Source organism: Puntigrus tetrazona, unplaced genomic scaffold (genome assembly GCF_018831695.1).
Source record: "Puntigrus tetrazona isolate hp1 unplaced genomic scaffold, ASM1883169v1 S000000006, whole genome shotgun sequence".
Taxonomy (NCBI): domain Eukaryota; kingdom Metazoa; phylum Chordata; class Actinopteri; order Cypriniformes; family Cyprinidae; genus Puntigrus; species Puntigrus tetrazona.
The window spans coordinates 789,223-810,844 of NW_025047686.1; the positions used below are offsets into that span (position 1 = coordinate 789,223).

At 37.3% G+C, this 21,622-nt stretch overlaps 1 protein-coding gene across 2 annotated transcripts; it reads left to right on the forward strand.

The window, feature by feature from the left end:
* Nucleotides 1-229: 229 nt before the first annotated feature.
* On the forward strand, nucleotides 230-21,615 carry LOC122332175 (protein phosphatase 1B-like). 2 transcript variants are annotated; one of them, XM_043229481.1, is made up of 6 exons: nucleotides 230-635; nucleotides 14,603-15,471; nucleotides 16,321-16,439; nucleotides 17,572-17,683; nucleotides 17,894-17,951; nucleotides 21,334-21,615. In XM_043229481.1, exons 2-6 carry the CDS (start codon nucleotides 14,618-14,620, stop codon nucleotides 21,361-21,363), a joined length of 1,173 nt encoding a protein of 390 aa, XP_043085416.1. In that variant the 5' UTR covers nucleotides 230-635; nucleotides 14,603-14,617; the 3' UTR covers nucleotides 21,364-21,615. The 2 variants fall into 2 exon arrangements, with proteins under 2 accessions (XP_043085416.1, XP_043085415.1); XM_043229480.1 differs by lacking the exons at nucleotides 230-635; nucleotides 16,321-16,439; nucleotides 17,572-17,683; nucleotides 17,894-17,951; nucleotides 21,334-21,615 and adding an exon at nucleotides 9,296-9,436 and having other exon boundaries at nucleotides 14,603-15,532.
* The last annotated feature ends 7 nt before the right edge of the window (nucleotides 21,616-21,622 follow it).

Genomic DNA, 21,622 nt, shown 5'->3' on the forward strand with positions numbered 1-21,622 from the left:
ATTGTCTGAAAACAACACATCCGTTGACACTTAATATTCTACTAAGGTAGTTTATATACATTTAGATAGATAGATAGATAGATAGATAGATAGATAGATAGATAGATAGATAGATAGATAGATAAAGTAAATAATTACGTAACGTAACCCAGAACAATGAGTTTTATTCTGAGCCTCTGTTTAGCACGCGCAGTTTTCGGCCAATGATGTCAATCACAGAGGCGAGGCCCCGCCCATCACACGCAACCCCAGCTCGCGGCCGTCAATGGCACGTCACCTGTTTCTAACATGCAGCTAGAAACGCAAACACGGCTCGAAATTCAACTCAGATGACCACCGGTCAGGTCGTACTTATTTTTTTCGTTGAGCCGAAGTGAAACAGCATGTCAAAGATGTTCGTAACAGCTCGTAATCCCAGACGAGAGCCGTTGAGGGCAGACCTGACCGTGTGAATTTAACCGCATTAGCTAGCCAGCTAGCAGGGTTTACCTTTAGCTGAGCTAGTCGAAACGCACTAATATCAATAACGGGCCAAATATTTAGATGTTTAGAGAGCGGGTTCTCGTCAAAAAGGCACATTTGACGGCCGCCTGGAACGTGGCGTCTACTGGAAGGGTGATTTGGACATAATAAAAGTAAGTCACACCACATTTGCCAGACTAACTAGCAGGCTAGCGTTGTGTACCGGGCTGGACGTGTTTTGGGCCAGTACTGCTGCCTGCTCCAGGAAGCCGACCTGTTAAAGAATTTGACTCCAAACCGAGCGAGTTGCCAGTTTATTTAGCATTTTAAGTGTCATAGATGTTTAATTTAAACGTATGCCTATGTGCCTGATGCTGCCTACGTTTGTAGCTAAATTAGTTTTGACACCAATCGTTTTAATTATTGCAGTAAAACACTCTTTCTAAAGACAACACCAGAACTGGCGTTTAATTGTTTAGGAGTTGTTATTGTTTTTGTGGAGCGATTGTTTAAATTTTTATAAAATGAAAATACAGGCCTATGTATGATACATAATATATAAATTCACTCTAATCGGCGCAAAAACAAGCCAGTGTTGGCTGGTTATCAGTGTCAGAAATGAACGTTTTACTTTGATAAAGGCTTTATTCTAAACGTATACATCATTATGTGTCAGATATTTTGTTATTATAAATTGAATAAACATCTGCTTGTAATACATGTGACATTGTTATATTATCAGATATTTCATGCCAAACATGTATATTTCATTATTATTATTATTAGACGCTGAAGCTTTGGATTTTCTTTGTCCTTGCTAGATTTTTTTTTTTTACAAACCATGGTTCGTTTCTGACCCTGTTGGTTGTGAGTGTGATTTAAAATTAGCTGATAGAAACTACATGGCTCAAATAATTAAGAAAAATTTCAATCCTTCTGTTACTATGAAATTACATATAGTTTGACAACATTTGCCAGGTCTGTCTTTTTAGTGGAAGCACTGGAATTCTCTGCTGACAGCTATTAGAGATTGTGGTGCTTTGTGAGCATGAGGTAGTTGTAATTTACTGTAGAAATAAATAAAAATGCATAAGTCTTCCACAGTGAGCGGCCAATTGCTTGTTCTGTGCCCTGTGCTTGTAGCAGTGGATTATAATGGAGGGTTAACTTGAACATTTTTATTACACAGCTCTCTATGCCCAACTTTACCCACATAATAAATACATTTGACACATATAAGGCAATTTATACTATATAATATAGCAAGTCTCAGCTGTTTGACATTGTTCTTTAATATAAAGAAGCTATGTAATTATCACATTGCTTCAGTATGCCTGGGCAAACTAATAAACTTGAAAATTTATGGACTTTTATTGTTCCATTTGTTTTCCACATGCTTGCCTGTATGTGCATATAAGCATGTGCCACCTTCTTGACAACAGCCCTACTTTTAAAACAACACCTGCCACGCTGTTCCTTATTTGTCGTCTCTAATAAATTACAATGTCATACCCAGTTAAAGATGTCACTACTACGCCACTCTAACTTCTTGATTGTTTATATCATCATTCAGTTTTAAATATATTACTGCACAGCTCTGCTAATTCTGACTATAAAGAATGAAAATATTGAGATTCATTAGGTTTGTTTATTTTTTGCAGTCGTCCAATTAAGTTCTCCATGCCTCAGGTGGCCTTGAAATCAGCAACAAAAACACTATGGACCAGGTGTATTGCCTAAATTAGCCTTAGGGTTTGTGCTGCTTGACCGGATGTAAAGAGAAATGGTTATGAATAGGGATGCACCGAAATGAAAATTCTTGGCTGAGGCAAAGCTGAACAAAATGAAACTCTGCACCAAAGGCTGAATACGAACACCGTTTTCTGCATTTTTCCCATATATTTAGCCAATTTGCCAACGCTAAACATTTCTTAAATATACTTATAACTATACCAGCAAGGCACAATTTAACTTAAAATTAATAAGTTAGAAAAATAATATTTATTGGCTGTTTTAAGACCTCCTTCTTGAATCAGGTCTATATTTTTTACTGTGTACAAATAAATGCAAGCCTTGCTGAGCAGAAGAGAATTCTTTCAAAACATTATTTTTAAAATGCATGAAAATGTTACTGAGCAGCTGATTGTTTTAGCCAAGATTTGGACTTTGAACCCTGCAGCGCTGGTTGAATAGTCCACATGCAACTTGTGCATGTATTAGAAAACATAACGATCGACAGTCTGTTTACTAATCATTCGCAATGTTGCGAATTCAATCATCGCACAGTAACCAGCAACAGCCATGAGATGAGATGTCTTTCGCTATGATTGCAGCGCGTTTTTTTGGACATTTTTAATTGCCTTTACACAGCCAACATGTTCGCTGTATTATTTGTGATGGTTTATTAGGAAGACTGCAGGGTTATGCTGATCGGCGATAATATCGTGTATTGATGATAGTTGCCACGGACGATTATTGTTACTATTAGGCTAGTAATACTATCTAGGCTAATTAACGTTAAGGCTTATGTTTCATTGTATTTCTTTTTCCATGTTTTTACAGTGCTGCATAACCAATCACACACTTATGTTGAGCTTATCTTGGCCAATCAGAGGCATTTAATTCAGTTTTTTTTGTTCAATTCTGATTACTAATTCTGATTCACGAATAGGGCTGGGTATCGAGTTAGATACTTTTAAGGTACCGAGCAATTGCCTTGAAACCATCAAGTATCAAAAAATGTCTTTTCGTTCGGTACCAAGTTCCAATGCCTAAGGGGTTAATTTCACCAACGTCAGGGAGCCAATAAGGCTGCAGGACTAGCTGGTGTGTTGAACTAGAAGTAGCACAGTGCAGATTGAACATGTACAAAGCAGTCTGCTCTTGCGGGAATACTAGTTAAGACAAACACATACTATGGGAAGCCAAACAACCTAAATGCAGGATGAAACAGTATAGTATTAAAGAGTTTGCGACCGGCTCGGCCGGTGCAGTGAGGACGTGTTTGAACTCTTAAATACCGTGCTGTTTCGTTCTGCATCTGTTTGGGTTCCCATAGAACACACCTAGTTTAAACCGTTACGCTCAGAAATGGGGCTCGTATGTAAAGCGGTAGTGAGAGCATCCCAACACCTTTGACAGGCTACGTTACTGATGTGTTTTTGTTTTAAAATTAAAATAATCCTTGTCCATACTGGCATTTCCACTACTTTTCAGAAAGCATCTTTGTCAGTAGGCTACTACAAGTGCATGTTACATGACCATTCATGCACACTGTGGCATTATACTACATATGAAAATTAAGAAGATTTATATTCTGCATTTACTCAAAACTCAAACTTCTGATTGCCAACTAATGTGTTTTGCTCATGTAATGCTGATGAAAAATATTTCTTCTTCTGAATGAAAGAGAAAATACAGACAGACAGCTTGAAGCTGCTGATGTTCATCAGTAAATCTATTATGATACAGCCTGAGCTATATGCATTTTAAAATGAACATGCACTACTGTAAAGTTGGCATAACGGATGCGTTAACATTATTAAAACTATTTTGCACTGATTTATTGTGTTGGATAAATCTAGTTCCTTTGTGCAGTTGCTGAGGAGATGAGGCTTTGAGTCTGTATAAATGTCAACAAGAAAAGGTATTGTTCATGAACCGTATCGGTATTGAAATTTTTTGAACAATATCCAGCCCTACTTGAGAATTCCTCCTAAACAACAGTGCATATATATGTGCAATGTAAGCATAAGAGATTTATTCATCATACAGTCTAGACATCTTCACTGATTATAACAGAGTGTTTTTAATGTGTATAGGTGATAACATCCAGCTAGGTTGATATGAAAATTGAGGACTGGCAATAATGCATTGGCAAAAAGGGATTATAGCCAGTCTGTAAAATTATAGAAGGAATAGGTAATCCAATAGAAGCTAATGCAGCTTAAGAGGTTTTATTAATTCTTTTTCAGTTATTCTTTTTTGATTTTATGTGATTGCATGCCACGTCTGGAAAGCAAATCCAGCACTGTGGTTTGATTTAAGGGATGCATTTCAGAGATAAAGATAAATTAGCAGAAAGTAGGGCTTTGTTGCAGAGGCGTGTAGAACGTAATATTAGTAATACTGATTGCTATAATCTTAATCTAATATTTACATATTGACAGTGTTTTATTTGGCTTCCGGCATGTTAAAGGTATGCGCAACACCTGGTTAATATCTTAATAACTGCAATACTGTCAAGCTTTTAGCCAGAGCTGCAGTCATCAAGAACGCAGAGCCCCAAAATAGAATCATGCAGACACCATTTCTGGGAGGATTTTGTATTCATTGTCTCTCTTTAATTTTCCAAAAAAATCCCATTTTAATCGACATTCAATTCCTGCAATGATTCTAGCCAGTCGTCTTTTTATGTAACTTTCACTGATGAGTGCTGCTCCATGTTTGTCAAAGTGAAATTCCTTTCATGTTTGCCCAAGCAGTAAAGTTTGTTTTTCACTGGGATTTTTGGACTTTTGCCTGCTATGTACTGATGGTTTCATCAAAAAGGCTTTTAGGGTAGGCCTTTGTATTCCATGTTAGTTTATAGGCTGTACAGCTTGCCACCCATGTATCACGCAAAGGTCTTCTCCTGCCTCATTCCCTAATGGCACCTTACACAGACATTGGCAAGGGCACAGATGATGTGAGGACCTAAAATAACCCAGAAAGTTTATAGAGTGCTTGGCCACTGATAATAGGGATGGTTTATGAACAGTTTTCTGGTCCTTGGTATGCTTTCCTTGATCAATTTATGAATGTTTATCTTTTTTGTATTCATGTCTTTATCTCAGAAATGAATAATGGCTATATAGTATGCAGGATATGTTTTCTGCTATCCTAAAGGCATATCCCCAGAGTATGATGCATTGTGGAAAACCTTATCGGTCAACATTTAGCAATAATTAATTATATATATATATATATATATATATATATATATATATATATATATATATATATATATATATTTTTGAAAAAGAAATGCTTGACAAAACTTCATTTATTTGGTAAATATGCAGCAAAAACTGTAGGGATGTAACGATTCACTCAAGTAAAGATGCAGTATGATTTACGATACAGGTTTCAAAAAGGAATTCTCCTGGCATTATTATAATTTTTTTTAATGGCTATGTAGTTGTTTTGAAATCTTACATTATATTGAAATTTATATTGAATTGTGAAATTAATATTTAGCTTTCCTTGAATATAGCCATTGTTGCTGGTGCATGGTGTTAAATGATAAATAAATAAATAAATAATGCGTAGACATTTTCGGTCTTTTATGTCCGTGTGTCTTTCATGCATGGTGACACATTGAAAAGCAATTCTGCATGAGCTAGAGTAAGGGGAGTGCAATTATTTAAATTTCAATTCCAGTAGTGATTTTGGCTTCCACTGATTATAAAATTGTGATAATTAAGAAAAATTACCCGTGTGCCACGTGCCATTCCTTTTCTTTAAAGTGCTTTTGCCCTTTTAAAAGCCTAAATCTAATGTCCAAATAGTCACATCATATAAATAAAATGCAGGCTACTCTGGGACATAAGTTTTTAGAAGCTCATTATAATGTGTGAGCAAAGAATGCTTGGGGTTTCAGTTTTCGGTGTGTCAGATACTGAATATCTTGACTGAATATCTGTAGTAGATTTAATGAGAATAACAGTATATTAAAATCATACAGGGAAGACTGTGCAGCATGTTAAAGCTTAATAGAAAAGTTTAAAGCATGAAGATAATAGATACATTTTAATGCAGGGAACCCCCAGTTCTGTTTCTGGAATTCAGTTCCAGCTTCGTCATAAAACTTAGAACTTGGGACCAATCCCAGTTCTCCTTTATACCCCTTCACCTACCTCTTGTCCCTTGTGTTAAAGAGGAGGGGTGAAAATATAAAATATAGTTCATCTTCTGTCTGTGATTAGAAGAGATATAATGTTGTTAAGCTTTGATTGTGGTTTACCTCGGATCAAATTCGATAAGAGTACCATTGTTTGCTGGATCTGTCTTAAAAGCCTTTGCTCAGTAGCTAATCAAGTACTGCATGCATCTCATGAGTGGATTAACAAATTGAGTTATCTTGTTAACCCCACTATCTTGAATCCTCTGAACCTTTAGGAGTCATGCTCATGTTTGCAAACTCTTTGATTAATGATAGTAAGGTTGCATTGAAAGTCATGTTCCACATCTTGAATCCATATCCAACATGGTCTTGTACCCAAAAACCACATTGCAGTGTTTCCCATACGTTGATTTATTTGTGGCCGCCACAATATCCAGATCGGCCACCACAAATACCCACTGCCCTCTGCAATTAGCTTCCGAGTCCCACAAACCAGACTTTAGCACAATGCGTAGCAACTCTCAGACCCTTTTGGTGGCGCTTTTCCATAACCAGTACATACTGACAAACCTAAAAAAAAATGTTCAGTTGGAAGATATCGGCAGTACTGCCCTATGAATACAACGTCTGGTTTCGTAGTTCATAGAGTAGGTCATATCTGAAGTGCAAAACTCGTCTATACACAAACTGGACACAGTGATGTAATAAATATGCTATATATTATATAATTATCAATATGATATCACCTGCCGCCACAAGTCTCTCAAAATCCTGTGAGAAACACTTTATTGGTTAACACTTTGCCCGCTTGATTCTGATGTACACTGACTGATCTGACCTCTGTACTACAAGTTTAACTAAAAGGAATGAGTGAAAAATGTTGCAGTCCTCTAGGCTTGAGAGATGGGTCCTGGGCAATGAATATAGACTGATCTGATGTAACGTCAGGCATCTGGTTAGCAATAGGCTAGAATAGGGTTTAATTTTTTGCCACCTGTTTTTTTCTTCTTTTTTTAAACATGCTTGTTAATCAGTTATGTGAAATAGCACAGTGTCCATTCTCATGGTGCTTTGAGTTTCATTGCAAAGCAAAGTGAGCTGTTTACAAAAAAACAAACAAAAACAAAACAATACTGTAAAGATGACTATAACTGGTATGAACACATGATTTAATGTTTTTTATAAAGTGTGGTACAGTTGTTGTGTACCACTTTAATTGGTCAAATTTTTTTTAAATGAATGAATTCTGATGGAATGAATTCTTTGGAATAGGGTTGCGCGATATAGTAATTTTTCATATCATCATATCGCCAAGCTGTGAGATCGCCGATACACAATATTGTCGTGTAGCTTGGGGCAAGAGAGACACTCTCTGTACTTGTCACAGGCTGTATCATAGCTATTTGATGATTTTTAAATCTTGCATGTGTGAGAGAGAGAGAGAGAGCCTGTAAGCACATAAGTAACATAGGCTACTTTTAAACATACTGAAAAACTGACTGTTAAATATAAAACATATATTCAAATACAGCTGTCATAAATTGCTATTAGGACCGCAAATGTCCTGCTGTGAGAAGTTTGCCTCAATGCTGTGGATGTTATCAGTCAAAAAAATCAATCAAGGTGAAAATCACAAGTATATTTAACACTAAATATTGGACATAAATGAACACATTAAAGATTAAAGTATTTTCAGGAAGCCTAAGTTCATATTTTTGGAGTAATGGAGTCATACAGCACTTTCTGACCACATGCCCCATGACGAGAGCCCTGTTTTAGACTGATAATTTACAAAAAATTTTTTTACTATAATGATGATCATTGTTTTCAATTAATGTGCTATAAGGAAAACTGGTAATGTGGTGTGAAAGAAAAGATGTCTCTTTTAGGGCTTAGTTTTAGTTTCTCCAATGAGTAGGAAAAACTTTATTTGTGCGTGTGCGGCGCTAAGGTGAGATAGCAGCGAAAATCAATACTAATAGGCCACCTAATAATAATAATAATAATAATAAATGTTTTATACATTAATAGATTGAGCCTAATATCGTCTTGACTAATGACAAAGACATCTAGTACCGACAATATCTCTGTCGTTGATACACGATACTATCGTCTATCAGCACAGCCCTAATTTGGAGGGCACTTCTTTATTCTTAGAGAATTAGAATGATTATTTATAGTTATAGACTTCTTGATGTGAATAGATGATTCTTGTTTCACAAAAAAGTGTTTTTGATAAGACCACTGACAGTCCTACTACTTTGACCTTCAAAGTTCTATGCAGTTGACAATATTTTTGTCAAGATATTGAAAGATGAGTTTAAGGACGGTCCTGCGTGTGCCATAACTTCACTTCTGTCCACAGAATCAAGAATACCTAGAGAACATGAAATGGTCTGTTCTTCTCTGTAATAGATTCTGCCATTGCTTGGAGGCTTCTCAGAGTCTTAAAATACATTCAAAATACACTTTTGCTGTGCTGTGAATCAGTGGTAATGATGCAGCTGCTCTTGTATTCATGTAATAAGTTTGTTTGTCCTTAGGGCTCCATAAACAAGACAACACAAGGCCGGTTCAGCAGTTTACAACTAACTGCCTTTTATGGGCTGTGACATTTGATACACTGACATTTAAAATTTCACATGCAAGGAGCACATGGTGTACGTGGAGCTTTGCATTGCATGTGTACACACGTTACTGTAATCGTTTCACAACGTTGTTCATTTCCAAATTCTGCACTTTGCTGACTGCTCCTAGTTTCAGTTCAATGAATGAAATTCACTGTTAGTTTTGCTTGTCAGCTATCTAGCTGTACTTGCAATTCCAAGGGACTGGTCGCAGGAAAGATGCACTGAAGTGCCCTGTTGAAGCTCTCTGTTACCATAGAAACCACTCTTAGCTGCCACTCCAGGCGCTGTAGGCATGGAAACGGAACATATGACAGTGGTCCAATGGTTACATCATTGCAGTGCCATAGATCTCAGGAGTGTGTTGAACTGCTCTCTTCACTTCATTGGAATGTGGAAATCTTGTATGAGCAACCTGTCGTCTGGATGTGTAACTCTTGAATGCAGGCCAACGTTAGGTCAGGTAAGGATCGTTTTTATGGTCATAAACTGACTCTCCATGTTAGCGGACTGAGCTGGTAATGTGGGATATTAATAGAATTCCTAGAGTCAGCCTAAGACTGTTGTCAGGCTTCAGATAAGATGTGATTGTTATGAAAATGCAGTCTGGCCTGAACTGCCTGGTCGCCGCTGACCTTTTAAAATTCATTGACCACAATGCCTTTTTTCCTGTCTGTAATGAAGATGTCATGATTCATCGTGATTAGGGGACGTGGGTGATGGTCACCGTTGGGCACATGTGGTCTGAAATAGAAGAGTCGATGAGGACAGGGCTGTTTTTCTTTTGTTGGGTCCCAACATTAAAACACTCTTCAAAGATGTAGCCCACTTCCTGTCTCTACAGGATGCGTTTTATTTGTTTGTTTTAGCGCTTTGGCACAGTGTGCCCTCTGGTTCCATGCACATTCATAGGCAATGAGTTATTATCATCTAGGCTTTTTAATTTACTGTGATGCTAAACAGAGCACATGATCAAAGCGTGGCTAATCTGGAGTCAAGGCACAGGTGCTGGAAGCGGTTTCCATTGAAACACTATCTTTCAGTGCTCAAAAAAGTGGACATCTTTTTTTTTTTTTTTAAATAAGTGTTATAATGTACTTTTATGTGGGTTAAGTCATCCCAAGTGGTGCGATGGAGGTTTTTTTTGAGAATGTTCTTTTTTTGACTGATTAACTTATGAATTGGTATTGTAAAACAAAATATACATTTATTTTACTTTTTTAACCACAGTTGCCATCTTGGTTTCATGGCCACAACAAATTTTGGTTCTACAGGCATGTTTTAAAAACTTGGAACATAAACTTATCTTTATTCAACATTTGGCTCATGTTTTTATACTTACCATTTAAGCTCAAATCTAATGATCAATATTGCTGAAGGTTCCACATTTAGGGTCAATTTAAATTGGGATGGTTTCAGGTCTAAACGCCATTTATTAGTGGGCGTAACTATAGTGTGCATGTATAGTGTAGGTATATAGCACGCATGCAGAACACTTCATGTTGTGTTTTAGTTCAGTACAGTTGGGAATGTGGCTTCTCATATGCCCTCATTGTGAGATGGAGTGACCCATATTTATATCAGATAGCCTACATGTGAACATGGCCCTATCTTCCCAGTCTTAGCTGAAGGCTCAGGATCTGGGTAAATGGATGGGGGTTTGTATGCAATCCTATCTGGGTTTATTTATAGTGCAGTAGGCGTGAGGTGTGGCCAGCTCAGACACTCAGACATGCTGTTCTGTGACATCATTGCATACCACATGACTGGACTGCAGCTTTCTGAGCAATAGCAGGGTCTCTGGTATAAACCAGGATCCCAGTTATCATTTTTTTCCGATTTTGTTCGGTCAACCTGGCCATGTTATAAATATCTTGTTTGGATCTACCGTTTCATTTTACAACATTAAGAAATAAAGATGAAATAGCAAAATTTGTCATCTAAATGCTGAGATTTAAATTTTTTTGTACATTTTCCTCAGTCGCCAACAGCAGTATGAAATTTTCAATTGGAATAAATTTTACAGAAACTGTGTGGAAAATCATTTGCGTGAATCATTTGAGTTCTCACGCACTCATTACCACCTAGTGGTCTCTTCTGTCTATCAGCATTCACCTTTAGCGGATAGTGGACAGTTGAAGAACGCCACAGATGACTGAAGTAGGCTTTAAGATTTATGGGTCAGCAACATTTCTTATTTTCTTAATTGTTTTGTAACACTTCTGATATTTCTTAAACTTAACTAATAAATGAGTGAATAAATCTTGAAACTTAATCCAGGAAAAAAAACAATCTTCTGTATGCATCTAAATGCTGTATTAATTAATTTGTTTTTAATTCTGATGTTTTGTATTATGACACAGTATTATTGCAATTTTTAAAATAAAACATTGTCCCTTACTGTTGCTATAATTTTTAATGCAGAACTGTACTGCGCAACAGCACCTTTTCTTGTGTGTGTTTACAAGATTCTTCTTGGGGCCAAAGCAGCTTACATCTGCTCTGAAAGTTGTAATCTGTTGGAGTTCCCCAGGTTAGCCACCATTATAGCTATTATATCCCCATTGTAGTTTCATGCAACTTTTCAAAATTTTTTTTTTTTTTTTTTAAACATAGTTAAATATTTTAGTTCTAAGCTTGCAGACTGAGTTCACTGTGACAGGAAATATTTGTATACAAACAAGTAGTGCCACCAAATAGTTGAATTAAAACATTGTCCTCTATGAACTGATTAGAAGACTCATGAATTTGAGGATTGAGTCTCACTAATAAGTAATTGAAATCCATGAACTGTAAGTTCTTTCTTTATGCATGATTTAAACTGAATCAAGAGCTGCTGTTATGTTACAAGTTAAAGCATGTGAGGATTAAATCAATGAAATTACTAAGCGCTTATTCACAGAACAGCATGCTGTTAATATTTTAAACTATAAAGGTTATTTGCTCTGCTGCCAAAACAATACTTGCAGTTTGATCAGTTTGCACCTGAACATCTTATTTTGTAGTCAAATTTTTACAGTGCAAGTAAACTATCTGTCCTGATTTGAAATGGACCTAGAATTGTTACACATTTATTTGTGTACTCATGTAATGTTTGCTGTGAGTCAAAGCTGTAACCTGTGGACAAAAAGAGCTGTCGTGTGACTGATCTGGCACCGTGGCTGCCCTCCTTTCACTGTTGGCTGACTGTGAGCTCCGAGTTCCAGAACTCTGCTAGCACTGTTGGATTAAACCTGTGATACTGAGGTCACTGAAGCATGAGTAAATAGGACCACTTTCACTCTATCCTGTAAATAGATCCTGAGGTCTCCATTTAGTGAGGAAGAGATGATCCCCTTTCTTAGGCCCTGTTTACGCTAGTGCGTTTTCGTTTAAAATCGCTTTTGCTACTATTGCGCTACTCCGTTTACACTACACCTGCGTTTTCCACCCTTGAAAACGGAGACTTTTGAAAACGCTATAGACGTCATTTTAGTTTGAAAAGCCCAGGCTTGCGTTTGTGTAAATGGAGCAAAACTTTCGCTCTCTGCGTATCCTTGACGACCGTGTAAATCATAACAATCATGCTCGTTGTGGTACCCATAGATATGTGTTGGTAGATTCCCCATTCGATCATTCCAAGCGCACAGACAAATTTGTGATTTTAAATAATAGGGAATCTACTTACACGTAGATATGATTGTACGTGCATGAACGCTCATGTGACATGCATCTTAGGTTGTGTAGTGTAAACGGATCATTTCTAAAAAGCAGTGGAAATGCCAGTGTGAACCGTTTTCATTCTGAAACACTTTTGAAATTGTAACGCATTATGTAACGTAAATGGGGCCTGTGTGGTTTTGGTTGCATAGGTTCTGAATGGAGCTTCCATATGTCTGTTACTCTCACCACGGTTACCAAGTGCCTCATCTCAGCAACAGACAAGCAGAATTGTTTTGATTCTAAAGCACTGATTAGATTTGTGTGTCCACTGTTTAGTGTGGTTCAACTGGCAAGTAGAAATAGTCCAGACAGCGACATATCACAGCTTGACAGAGTTTTAACAGGAAGTTCATCTGAGGAGAGCAAATCCTGTCTTCCTGCTGGGTGAGAAGTTTAATCTGTGCAATCACTTCGGTTGCAGTTACACTACTGATGAATGAACAAGACGATCACAGGAGAATGACCGCTCTAGAGACAGCAGAAGCATCCTAAATGCTTCACCTGGGTGTGTTTGTTTTAAACCATTTCATTAAAGGAAAAAGTAGGGGTTAGGCAAAATCTTGTTTTTTTATATTTTAGTGTATTTAAATGTTTGAGGTTATTTTAAAATAAAATGTAATATGACAACACTGAGGATGATCTTTTTAATTCCATATTTTGTCATGTTTTCTGTATTTTCAAAGGACATACGGTATTGTACTATTTTTGTGCAGTAAGTGTGGATGGCAATGGAATATTGCTGACTATTTGTCAACAGATCTGTGCATTAGTCTGAATACAGTCTGTAAAAGCTGTCACTGTCTATGATCTAATTAGTAATAATCAAACAGCAATATTGCTGAAGGGTAAAAATGAAAAACTTGTAACTATTTTGCTTGTAACTACTGTAAACTTTCGGATCCTTAAAGAGCACTTATTTTTAAATAAGCAATTGTTTCAAAAAGTAGCCTGCTTATATAATGATAAAAAAAGTTATTTTTGCACAAAATAAATTTTATTTAAAATGTATATGAAAATGTAGTCCTGTGCAGTAATATTAAATATGATATTGTCCTGGTTTCACAGACAAGGCTTAAGCTAGTCCCAGAATAAAATACATGTTTGAGCTGTCTCTCTCTTTCTGACATATGTCAGTGTCATTGTTCTGTGTCAAGATGCACACCTGTCTGGGCTTAAGCTAAGTCACTTAAATCCGGGCCATTGTGTTAATGATAATCATAATTTAATTGAATTGTAAAGCCCCAATTTCACAACCATACTTTTAAGATGGCAGTACTGACACAAAGATGTTTTAACTATAAACAAAAAGCATAGAAAAAAAAAATTGACTGTGGAATTTCATTCATTAGCAGTTTGATTTACCTCAGCAATGAAGCAGCAGTACACTGTTTTCATAGAGCCGTGTAATATATATTTTTTCGATGGCTAGCACTTGAATAGCAGTGCAGGATATGCTGCTATAGCTGTAAAGCAGCCCTACGCAGGCAATTGGATTATCTGGGCTGCAGTTTGTTGATTTTCAGAAGCTACGCCCACTCTATGGCTAAAGGGCCAAGAATCTCTACATGTTTATTTCACTCAAAGTTTGTTGTTAATAGAAATCTGTCTATTGAGCACTAAGACTAAGCCTTCCACATTTGTGTTCACTCCACAGTGGGCGTTTTTGGACAGTATGTGCTGGGTTTTTTCCCCTCTAATTCTAATCTTCATGTCTAAAGCAGCTCTTGGTGTGCCTCGACAGTGCTGATCGAGCGAGAGAGGATGCTTAATGTTAGCTTTACATTTTACATTTAAGCTGCAGGAACTGTCATATATTTTAAGGTTCAGATAAATCATGTTTTAGTGTTGTTTTTGTTTTTTGTTGCAACCCCGGTTTTCGTGTCTTTTCTTGAACATTTCTTATTGTTGTCATTTCTTGTCTCTGCAGAACGTGGCCTGAGGAATGGGGGCGTTTTTAGATAAGCCCAAAACAGAGAAATACAATGCGCACGGGGAAGGGAACGGCCTGCGCTTTGGCCTCAGCAGCATGCAGGGCTGGAGGGTAGAGATGGAGGATGCGCACACAGCAGCCGTAGGCCTGCCACATGGCTTGGATGACTGGTCCTTCTTCGGCGTGTACGATGGGCATGCTGGCTCGCGTGTTGCAAACTACTGCTCCAAACATCTGTTGGAACATATCGTAGCTGCGGGGTCGGCAGATGAACTGCGGAAGGCTGGATCTCCGACACCCGAGACGCCAGCCATAGAAGCGGTGAAGAGGGGTATCCGCGCCGGCTTCCTGAGGATCGACGAACACATGCGCAGCTTCACAGACCTGCGGAACGGCATGGACCGCAGCGGCTCCACCGCGGTGGCTGTGCTGCTCTCTCCAGAACATCTGTACTTCATTAACTGCGGGGACTCTCGGGCCCTTCTCTGCCGCAATGCTCAAGTCTGCTTCTCCACGCTGGACCATAAGCCCTGCGACCCACGGGAGAAGGAGCGCATACAGAACGCGGGTGGCTCTGTGATGATCCAGAGGGTTAACGGATCGCTGGCTGTATCCCGAGCACTGGGTGACTATGACTACAAGTGTGTTGAGGGCAAGGGCCCCACAGAGCAGCTTGTGTCACCGGAGCCTGAAGTGTTCGAAATCGCTCGGTCAGATGCAGAGGATGAATTCGTGGTGCTGGCGTGTGACGGTATTTGGGATGTGATGAGCAACGAGGAGCTGTGTGCCTTCGTGCGATCGAGGCTGGAGGTGACGGATGACCTTGAGAGAGTGTGCAATGAGGTTGTGGATACTTGTCTACATAAGGTACAGCTCCTTACTCTTAAAGTTCTCCTATTATGCCATTTCTAATATTGCCTTTCATGCAGTGTGTAATGTAGTTGTATGCTAATGTAAATGATTTGCAAAGTTAAAATCTGAAAAGTGATTGTCTCTCAAAATAAAGAATATATACATGGAATTGAATCTGTATAGCTTAAATGAGTCGTAATTTAAGAATTCGAATCCCACTACTAACATTAGTACGTGGTAGACCACAGACAATAGAAGCCCATTGGACCACTCCAGGCATGTAGATGCAGCCGCGATGAACTTGACGTCATTCACCATACCGTAGGTTCACACAGAGCCGTTGAGTAGTTCTGTGGAGGATTGTGGTATCTTTTGAATATTCTGTGATTATTTTGGTTAATGACGTCTAGTCAAGACCGCTACAATACAACGGATGCAGCGACCCATAGATACAGTCACTAATGAGACATTTATTTATATATATATATATATATATATATATATATATATATATATATATATATATATATATCTATCTATGCGGCAGACCAATCACAACGGACTGGGCCAAACAGAGCAGGCTCACGGAAAGCGGGGTTTTGAGAGACTGAATCTTAGAACTCAAGTCAAACAAATCGTTTGAGAATGACTAGAAAATTAGGTAATATTAAACACATTTTAAGAAAACAAGTGTTTTTAATCTTGCATGCATATAAACCTATTTTAGAAGACTCTCAAAACAATATTAGGAGGTTTAAAAATACCATAATGGGGCAATTTAACTTGTGACTTTTTTTTTTTGTGACATTGTTTTTGTCCTCAGGTGAGGTTATATCCTTCTTTCTTATTTCTTTTTCTCCTTCAGGAAGTCGAGATAATATGAGTATTGTATTAGTCTGTTTGCCAAATGCACCCCAGGTGTCAGAAGAGGCGATAAAGAGAGATGCTGAGTTGGACAAGTACCTCGAGTCACGAGTGGAAGGTGAGAAATAGAATTTGTTGGCCCACCGTATGCTTGGGAGTATTCATTCATTCAACACCATGGTTTTAGTCAGAGTTGCGATTTTTGGATTTCTATGTCAGTGCTGTTTAATCTTTATAGCATATATTTCTTTCCGTGGTGAATTTAAACACTTAACACGATTTTTACAGAAGTTTTGCGACAACAACACACCTTAATGTAGCTGGATAAAATACCAATTTAATCAAGAAACTGATATATGTCTTTTCTGTTAAATTCACTCAGCTGTGTAGTTTGAACCCTTAAGAATAAAAATATATTAAAATACATTGTAATAAGATATATAAAAATATATCAGTGTTTCCTGCACCACTTTCCTGCAGCAATCCTCCTGCATATATTCTTTTGATTTGCTGCGTGCATTTGTAGAGAAACAAACATACAGTGCAACCAGTGCAGTCAAATTCAAAAACTATTTTTTTAAAACAATTAATCGAAACAATAAAAAAGGCCATTTTGTTCTCTTCACATCTTTTCTCTTCTGGTCTGGAATATGCTGTCCTTTCTCCACCCTCTTTAATCTTTCTCTCTTTCTAGATGAATATCTCTTAATAGCCTAACTCTGTTTCTTTTTACTTTTTTCCCCCAATTGACCTTTCCTTGCTGTATTGTACCTTGGACGTATTCTGGCAAGTGGTTGTTGTTAGTTTGTGGGGTTTTGGGGTTATGTAAACTCTTGGCCTTGAGCTTTGGGCAAAGGTTGGGTTAACGTTGTTTTAATGTTTGGCTGGGTGCTGAGAAGGCCTGAGGAGTTGTCGGCACTGCTGCTCTGGTGAGGAATGTGCTGGCTGAACATCTAACTGGCAACAGGCCCAGAGCGGCCCAGAGCAGCCCAACTGGGCCACAGGCTTTCCTTCTAGAGTCTGACTCTTGCCTCTCAGTGTTTCAGTCTTTATCTCCGATTTTTCTTTTAATATAATTCTAGCTAACACTCAATGCTCTACAATAATACATTGCTTATTTCTTCATGCTAATACAATAGTTCACATATACACAAAGTTGTTTTGCATATATTGTAGTGTTCTATTAAATGCAGCAGTCAAATATATTTTTAGCTTGAACCTGTTGTGTATCCTTTCGGCTTCTTAATCAGAGCTCATTGAGAAAGCAGGGGAAGAAGGGGTGCCTGAGCTGGCCCATGTCATGAGCAGCCTGTCCCAAGAAAGCATCCCCAATCTCCCACCAGGGGGTGGCCTTGCCAGCAAGTAAGTAAATACTAGGGTTAAAAACCACACCTGCACAAACATGTTAACGTGCTTAATTTTTAGGAATCTGGGCAGCTAACGCAGAGTTTGCAGGTTTAGTCCCAAGTGCGCTTGACCAGAATCCAGCTAGCTTTTTAATATCTACACCACAGAAAAGAATATATCTATATTTTTTAATTTTTTAATTTTTTAATGGCTGTTTCTCTGCAGGCACAGTGTTATTGAAGCAGTGTACAACCGGTTAAACCCCCAAAGAGAAGAAGATGGTGTGAGTATGAATAGAGTCTGTCATTTTAAAGGTCTAGAACCTCCTGGTATGATAACAGCAGTACATTTAACCCCTGGTCTTACCATAAAAATGTAGAAATGTTAACGTCCCCTTGACCTATTGGACTCATCTCATCATGAGACGTTGCCTTGTTATGCACCTCGCTCACTCAACCCATTTATACCTGGTATTAACATCCATCAACCCAGAGTCACTTAGTGTAACTTTCTCACTCCGAGCATTTGCTCTCTCTCCATCTCTCTCCACCCCGCCTTCTTTGCTCATTTATTTACTGCCGAGAGTAAAACATCCTGCTCAAATCACAGCTGTAATGAGCTCATTCAAATGATCCTCTGCGCCAAAGCACAGTGGTTGAGATCACCACATCACAAACATTCCTAATGCATCCCATCAAGGAGATGAGCTGAAGTCTGTCAGCATGACCAGTCAGACTTGGTTAGTGAGCACACAAGAATGTTATTTCATTAGCTTCATGCAGTGTCTCATGATGATGATGATGATGATGATGATGTCACCGTTCAACATGTGCTCTGGCAAAACTGCACTAGGGTTTGCATGTTGTAAAGCCTGCATATGGTTACCTGTCTTGTTGTTGTACCCGTGAACATTTGTGTGTGTGAGGCTCAGAGGAATGTGTCAGTTAGTTTTGTATGTTTAATTATTGTGACACATTCTCGTGTGTTGGTCTGGGCACCAGTTGGACAAAGGTGTTTTGATAAAATGTTCTCCTATCCCCTACTGGACATCCAAGAGATATCTGGTGTGTGTGTGTGTGTGTGTGTGTGTGTGTGTGTGTGTGTGTGTGTGTGTGTGAGATGGTGATCTCTTAGCTCTTGGACTCTCCTCATTAGGGTTGTCACGATACCAAAATATGTCAGTAGTTGATATCCATGCCAGAGAGATCTCAAAATTCTTGATACCATGTTTGATACCATAGCAAAACCAACTTGAATAAAAATGCTAAAAATAAAATATAGTGCTGTCAAACATCCAAAATACAAGTTTTTGTTTACATAATATACCCTATGTAGGTGTGCTGTGTTTTTATTATTTACATATAAATAGACAGACATTGTGTATGTTGTGAAAATTTACACTTATATATTTATATAATTTATATAAATATATTTAATTTTTTAGTATATAATTATATATACATAATAAATATACACACAGTAAACAAAATGTTTGATTTTGGATACGATTAATCATTTGACGGCACTAGTAAAATTTTAAAACTTTTTCTTAAACTTTATTAGTAAATAAAATTAAAAAAGCGATGGAAAGCGCATAACGTTAAAATGTTTAGGGTCATTGAGATTTGTTTGAAAGAAATTAAGCTTTCATTGCTTTGATGTAATTTTGTTTAAAGACATTTATGTTACAAATGTTTTCACATGCAGATTTTGTTAACTTTCTCTTAAAATCCCTAATTATTATATTTGATAGATCATGTAACTGTAGCAGTAGCTTTTAAAATCCAGCTTTAAAATATAATAACTTGTGGAAAATATTTCACAATATGACACTTTGTCTTGTATTTTTGATCAAATAAACGCAACTTTGGTGAGTGGGACATTCCAAAGTCTTACCAACCCCAAACCTTCCTATAGTATGGTCACTTTCAAGTATAGCTCAAAGAGAGAAGTAATTAAGTTAACATTAATAAAGAAACAAATTAGTTTTTTATGTCAGTTCTGTGGATTTATTGATTTCATTAACGTAACAGCAGTTCTATTATTAACATTTTAGTATCAACTTGGTACTTTTGACATCCCTAGGCCTCATCAGTGAGTGATGTTTTGTTGGCTTGTTGTGAGAAATAGACTAGATCCTTGTGTTTCTTAGTGATAACCAGTGACAGTATTTAGTAAGCTTTAGATTTTGTCCATCCCTCCTTTTGTCAATAATTCATTTTTATACTACCATAGCACGTTTTCACAGCCAGATGTACAGTTTGCTGTGATTGACTACAATATTCCTGATTAAATGTATAAACCAAGGCTGGTATTTATATCAAGAATAAACACATTTGAGGCACATTAAGAAGATACTACACATGAACAGAACTAATGATGTATGTGTTCACCCTTTGATTAATGCAGCCCAGCTGTTTTATTTGGTAAGTTGATTACTAATTGATACTAATGTTTTCTGCAGAAAGAGTGACTTGAGTTTGTTTGAACATAGCGTCAGAAGCTCACCTAATCGACCCCATATGTACTGATCTTATGAAAGCAGCAGTAGAGGGATCTTTCCATGTAACTGCTGGTTTGTGGCTATCCATGTTCGTTTAATGCAGTTTGCAGTGTGACCAAACTGTCAATGTATAGTTATATTATACCCGTTAATATACTCGAGCCCTGTAGATAATTCATTTCTTTGTGTGTTTTACATTACCAAAGCAACAGTGTTCCTGTCAATGAATGCAGATGACTTGTTTAACCTGGCTTTCATTTCAAGTCTTGCATGTTCTGTGTCAATGGCTTACCTTGATGTGTCTTCGAAATCATATTAGGGACCCAAAATGTTGCTCATTAATGTCTAATCAGCCATTTAACAAGGGTTTTGGATACATTTTTCTGTTATTTTATATTGATGCTTTGCACATGCATCTTTTTTTTTTTGCCTTGTTCTATAGCTAATTATTTGACGTTGTGTAAAGAAATGATTAAATCAGAGTTGAAATCACAGTTTTACTTCTGTAAATAAAATTAGAGACAGAGAAACAAGAATGGCACGATTCTGGTTTCAAGGTTCAGTTATCACTGTAATGGTTAGCTGTAATGCAGTATGGGAGACCAGGGCAATTGTAAAAAGTTTTCTCACTGTGCAAGTGCTTTTTGTGATGGTTGTGTTTTTTTTATCTATACTGTTATACATTTTAGCGTAAAACCGTCACTGGTAGCGAGCTACTCTACAGAGATTTTCATGCTGAAACACTTTTAATAAACCCCACTTTTAATAAACAATATATTCATTATTTAGTACTGTGATGGTAAAATCAAATGATTTATAAATCCAATGGTCCTGTAGAAATTGTTATGCTAATTTGCTGCTCAAGAAACTTTTATTATCAGTGCTGCTTAATATTCTAACAATAATAATTGTCTGATAAATAGAAAATATAAAAAATTGCATTTGGGAGACAATATTTTGTAACTTAATTAGTTTATAAATTAATATTTGTATGCATGTATTAATGACGCATTAATTATTTAAAATCAAAGCACCAACCAATAGTAAATAAACCAAAATGCATCGTCTTAGAACCGCTTTGATGAACTTTTTGATCCACAATGTTGACTACTGTATATGAGAACTCAGCTGATGGTCTCCTCTGTGTGGGGTTTCTCTGCAGAGTGGTGCTGACCTCGAGGACCCGTGGTAGTCATCCTGCCCCTGAGGAAAGAGCACCTTTTCTACACAAGACATCAGTCATGTTTCTTTTGTTCCAGTGAAACCAAGAGATTCAACGGACAGTCCTTCAAGAGTCACAACACAATGGAAACAGTACAACCAAAAGCATTACAAACACTTTTTTTCTAATATATGAGGGAAAGAATGGAGATCCAGTTTTAAAAACAAACTCAAACATGAAAAATAACTAAATACACATCATACAATAAAAAAAACAAACAGACTTTTTC